This window comes from Pelophylax lessonae (genome assembly GCF_965119305.1).
Source record: "Pelophylax lessonae genome assembly, chromosome: 6".
NCBI lineage: Eukaryota > Metazoa > Chordata > Amphibia > Anura > Ranidae > Pelophylax > Pelophylax lessonae.
The window spans coordinates 75,532,438-75,538,437 of record NC_138773.1 but is presented as its reverse complement, the minus strand read 5'-3'; the positions used below and the strand labels follow the sequence as shown (position 1 = coordinate 75,538,437).

General features: G+C 40.8%; 1 protein-coding gene across 1 annotated transcript in view; it reads right to left on the bottom strand.

The window, feature by feature from the left end:
* Positions 1-430: 430 nt before the first annotated feature.
* The window catches only part of ATP6V0C (ATPase H+ transporting V0 subunit c), a 31,862-nt gene continuing 26,292 nt past the window's right edge, over positions 431-6,000 (bottom strand). Inside the window, exons 2-3 of the mRNA XM_082262016.1 lie at positions 3,514-3,697; positions 431-1,410 (exon numbers count right to left, since the gene is read on the bottom strand). Coding sequence (XP_082118142.1) covers positions 1,206-1,410; positions 3,514-3,697 — 389 coding nt within the window. The 3' untranslated portion in view covers positions 431-1,205. The remainder of the gene's footprint in view (positions 1,411-3,513; positions 3,698-6,000) is intronic.

Below are 6,000 nucleotides of genomic sequence, written 5' to 3'. Positions count from 1 at the left end.
GGAGTCTTTAGGAGGACTTCTCAGCAAACTACCGCCTGGCCTGCATGCCTGAGCTAAGGGCAGACGGCTCTCAGGAAGTAAATGCAACATGAAACATCTGCCCATAGTCAAGATTACCAAAGAACTGCAAGAGGCCGTTTTTAAAATTTCTAAGCAAAATAAAGCATTGAGACATGAGTTTTCTTTGAAAAACAAAAAAAGGTCAATAGCGTTTTTGCTTTGTGGTGCTCAGATAAGTGTAGTTCTGCTTTAAAACCCACTGTGGCAAATTTTAGAAATTTATAACACACAAGCTCCATTCTTTGTATCAATAACCTATGATTTCTGACCACCTGAAAACATTGAAGGCATGTTAGTATTTCTGCACATGATGACAATGTATGAAGCACATCAGGCTTAAAGCCATCAAAATCTTACACAAAATGACAGCTTCTGTGAATTGGAGATGTTTTATTTGGAAATGTTCGATTCCCAGTAGTGGGTGTTCATCTTCACCATATGTTAAGGTTTTGTTTTTAAAATATTCTGGTCACCAGTTGAACACGGACGGTAATCAAATCTCTCTTTGTATTAAAACAAAAAAACTAGAACAAAAATATATATATTGAGACCTCACTCCAATGTCAGAACAGTACAGCAATCTCGAACCAAAGTACATCCAGGGAATTCTCAGCACTTACAAGGAAACCCCACACAAATATACAGCTATAGATTAAATATATATGCAGCAAAGGGAGGAGGGGGTGGGATAAGTTACAGGAGGAAAAGAAACAGCTGGCTCTGGTTTTTTAAAGTATGAACAATGAAGATTTTTTTTATATTTATAAATAAAACATTGAATGGCAAGAGGGAAATTACAATTCTAGATCATTTTTTTACATGGAACTTTTGTTAGGAAACATCCAGAGATGTGGGAAGAAAAATAAACACTGCACGCAGAATAGGGAGTCTTGTGATTTGTGGAAGTGATGCCTGCTTCCTTCCCACAACACTGGCATCAGGACTCCTTGTTGCCCTGAAGTCCACCCAATGAATATAGCTAGAGGGTTACACACAACAGTCACTAACTTACAATTGCGCAGTTACAGGGGAGAGGAGGGAAGAGAATCTACTGAATCAGGGTGGGTGAAGGATGACTGTACACATGAGATAAAACCATTTTTTGTAAGTGACGATTTCTGGAACGCTGGGAAGAATTTTCTTCTTTATTTTGTGGAGAGGATAAGGGCCACAATCAGACCGTACAGACCCAAGACTTCAGCAAAAATGAGAATCAGGATCATGCCTACGAATAGTCGGGGCTGTTGTGCTGTTCCCCGCACACCTGCATCTCCCACAATGCCAATGGCGAACCCAGCAGCAAGGCCACTCAATCCTACACTGAGGCCGGCACCTAGCTGTAAGAAGCTCCTAGACAAGAAAAAAAAAAAAAAAATTAAAAATTGAGGCAATTGCATTCAGATGTTCTAGTACCATTCTTGTTACAAATACAGAAAAAAATCCTATACCATGTAGTACTTCCATATAAGATTTTACCTATATACACCGCAGCTTGATTAAAGCAGTGCACGAGATCAGTAAGCAGTTACAAGTGTTTTCAAAATTACCTGCTGCTGCATTTAGGTCCAAAAAGCCAAAATACCGTAATCCCATGAATAAAAAAGGGCAGATGGAAATTTGTCCATTACCTCTGACCTGTAGACACCTCAATGACAGTTAACCTGTGGAAGACTCTCAGAATTGTTCCCCCCCCCCCAGATGTTTACTCCCACGATACCACTAGTGATGTCCACACTCAGCATTAACACTTAGCTGGGCAGGTTTATGCCAGAATCTGATTCTACAGAAGATGTAGTTCAATGCTGTCCCAGTAGCCTTAACATGTAAAAAAAAAATCTTCCATAAAACTTATAACCAAAAATGTCAGTTTTGGATAACTAGGGAAAGGTTAAAACCCTTGCTAGGTTATTCTTTGCCATCTGGCACAGGAGGTGAGGGGAAATCTCGCAATAATCCCTGAAACCAAGATTTTCTTCATCTCTTGTTATAAAGACCACTAAACTTTTGGATGTACCCTTTCTCTCCTGGTGAAAACAGTGGCCAGTACAAATAGATGGGTGAATTGTCCCCAAATCGCACAAACACAAAGCTTGACAGAGTCGAAGGCTTGTTTCAGATCTGTGTACACATCACAGGTGGAGCAGTCAAATTTCAGCGGGCTGATTTACCCACAAGAATGGCATGAAGTCTAATCTTTTTTGCAGCCCCCAAGTCATGCCACATCGTACTGTTGCACTATGCAGTTTGGCTCATGCAAAAACAGGTCATGAATGCAGACATGTGGGGGGGGGTTCTATCAAGTATTAATGGCTCCATAGCCCCCTGCACATCTGCTAAAGTGTAGTGCATTTCTCTGCAGGTCAGGCATGTATGCGTTTTCACATGCATGCCCCATCTGCACAGATCTGAACATGGAACACTTCCTACTAACAAAAACAAAAGTTTACAAAGATACACCAAGTCTACATAAACAAGTGATAACAGCTACTCACAACTGCTGTACAAACAAAACGATCTCATGTCTATCAGGTAGCTTAACAGCCCAAAGAGACCAAAAGTGAAGCAAAGCCTTACTCAAGAGTAACATGAAGTTAAAACTAGTAGTTTAGTTAAGGCCCGGTTCACACTGGTTTGACATGCACTATGACAGAGCACAAGACATGACAAGTCATGCCTCATTAAGTGCAATGGAACCGTTCTAATAGGAGCGATTGAGTTGCTACTTCTGGTGCGACTTCAGCACAACTTGCATATGACTTCTTTAAAATAAATCCAAAGCAAGTCAAGCTGGGATGTCGACTTGAAGTTGCAGCAGCGTTTTAGCCATTTAATCCAAGGAATGCAGTTAGTTGCATGTGCTTTTAACAGAACTGCCTAGCTATCAATAAACTGGTGTTCTAAATTGATCACACGTGCAGTGTCATGGCAGCTGCAGATCAAGGCACACAGATTGGTGCCTTTTCCTGCTGCCCAGGTTGTTGGACCACCTTTTGGTTAATCCATCTATGCTCAGGACACTGGTGTGGTACTGTTGACTTTTTATTCAATTATAGGTTAATAAAAACTTTATTGGTTTAACTACTTTCTAATCCAAATTTCCACTAATTACTCAAGACTATTGAGCGATATTGAGCGCTGTCTTTCCTTGGCTGTTCTTAAGCTGCATTTTCCAAATATGTTTTGGGGCAGCTGCACTAGTCTTAGAACTTTGATATTTCTCAGTTCTTGGCTCACACAGAATTTAGAATCCAAAGCTTTAGCACGAGACACTACTTTTTTTAGTACTAGACAAAGCTGCTAGCATCCTCAGTCATTGATATAAACTCATATCAATATGAGGCACACACAGTCATGGATCTAAACTCATATCAATATGAGGCATACACTCATCTACTAAATGGAATAAAAAATAAAACTGAGCACCTGTATAAATAGACAACTGTAAAGACTCACTTGTATAGTGTGATGTCTGCTGTGAGAGAGTTTGCAATAAGCACTGCCACTACCAGTCCATAGATAGCTATGATACCAGCCATGACCACAGGAATGATGGACTTCATGATCAGCTCAGGCCTCATGACAGACATGGCAGCAATGCCTGTGCCACTCTTCGCCGTTCCATAGGCTGCCCCCAACGCTGTGTAGAGATTAAAAGGGGAAAAAAAAAGTCAATATTTGCACAGAAATGCAGACACCCACTACAATCCACACTTCCGTTTATTACATGGGAAAGGACAATATACAGCATGCTTTAGTGCCACTCACAGCCATCACATTTTTACTCTAGAAATAAGTAGAAATACAACTGAGCAATGTGTACAGACAGCCCTTTAAATTTCCCATTTTGCTGCATGCGATACTAGCACGGATCCAAGTTCCTGTTGGAAATTTTGGTTTTGTAGAAAAGGTTCTACAAACTTCTACTAGATTATGCTTTACCCAAATAGTTGTTGCATTACTTCTAATGTGCCCACAGACATTTTAAGACTGTCCCAATGGAATTTTCTACCACATAACTCAATCTGAAGAGACAAACAAGCAAAAAATCAGTGTGTCCTACAACAGTAGTCTTGAATACCAAGTCTGTAATCCTTTGTAAAGGTTTCAAATGCCTTACATAGGAAGGTCAGCTTCTTATAGCTGTGTAAAAATTGCAAAGTAGATGTAGGTGACCAACACTAAAAAAAAAAAAATTATATATATATATATATATATATATATATATATATATATATATATATATATATATATATATATATATATATATATATATATATATATATATGTCACCATCCATGCTATGGAACACGTTGACTAATCTCCCACTGTGGCTAGTAGTTTTTTTTTTTTCCAGATATCAAGCACCACTGGCTGACAACTGAACAGCAGCTGAATCTGATTGTATGCAGCAGGTGTTAGCTGACAATTTTCCATCCAATTCCTTTGATCAAAGAATGCCAGGCGGAGACAAGTGACTGGGGCCATCCAAAGCAAATTTCAGCTTGTTCGGTTAACAAACACCCGTATCTAAAACTGGCCTTATACCCCATCATACAAGAAAAATGGTACTAGGGGGAAAACCGTGAAGAGCATGGTACATTAGCATGCTAAAGTTGGAATGATACATTTGAAGAGCATAGACTAGTGCCCCTCAATCTTTTAAAGCGGTTGTAAACCCAAAAAGTAAAAAAAAAAAAAAAAAAAACCCTGCAAGACAAAGGCATAATGAGCTAGTATGCATCACATACTAGCTCATTATGTATTACTTACCTTAGAACGAAGCCCCGACACGGACCCCTGGACATCGCTGCTGGCGCCGCCATGATCCCTCGCCGTCTCTTCTGGGTTCGGCGGCTCCGGCGCTGTGATTGGCCGGAGCCGCGATGACGTCACTCCCGCGCATGCGTGCGGGAGTGACTTTCCGACAAGCAAAACTGAAGGTCCCCCCGCATGAGTGGCTGCATGCACTGCAAATATCCGTGCCGGTTTAGGAGATATTATACCTACAGGTAAGCCTTATTATAGGCTTACCTGTAGGTAAAAGTGTAAAAAAAATATGATACTACCGCTTTAAACACAGAGGAACCCTTGAAATAACTTTCTGGTCTCAGTGAACCCTGGCTAAAATTAATCTATAACTCATGATGCATTAGTGCGATGTGAGTGGGAAGAATACAACTTGCACTTGTGGTCTTAGGATAAAAGAATAACCCTCTTACAGATAGCCAAGATCAATGGCAATGGCGTTAGTTGGAACTTATCTAAGAGGCAGAAATTGCCCAACAAACACCTTGCAACCTCTGGGAGGAACTCTTGAGTTCCATAAGCCTTGGTTGAGAAAACCCTGGCAGAGTTTGGTGGAAAAATGCTAAAAAAAAAAAATTCAACACAAATTAGACTCAAATACTTCATATTCTCAAAGTACCACTCGACTCGTACCAGTCCCAAGTGGTATACTCCCACTTCCTGCTCTAGGATTGTTTTGTACCCTTGTCAGAAGAATATATAACCCAACTCCAGAGGGGTGGGTGCTGTGTCCTTCAATGATCAGAGAAAAGGATTTTACGGTAAGACAAAAATCCAGTTTTTGTTCATTGACGGACAGCGACATATCTTTAGTCAAATGGAACGTCCCACATCAGTAATAGCATGAGGGGTGGGAAAAACACAGCAAGAACAATTCCCAACAGGCTAACCATAGCCAACCAGGTAATCCAGGAGCTCAACCACAAACTGGAGCTCACCTGACGTAAGCCTACGTAAGTCACGCCCACATATGTAACCGGTGTTCAAAGTCAAACCACACGTGCAGTATCACCGCGATCATTGGATCGAGAGCTATAATTTTAGCACTAGACCCCCTCTCTAACTTTAACCACTTTACCTCCGGCCACTGTGCCTCTACTGCGGCACAGTGGCTTGTCATCGTCCAGCGACGTA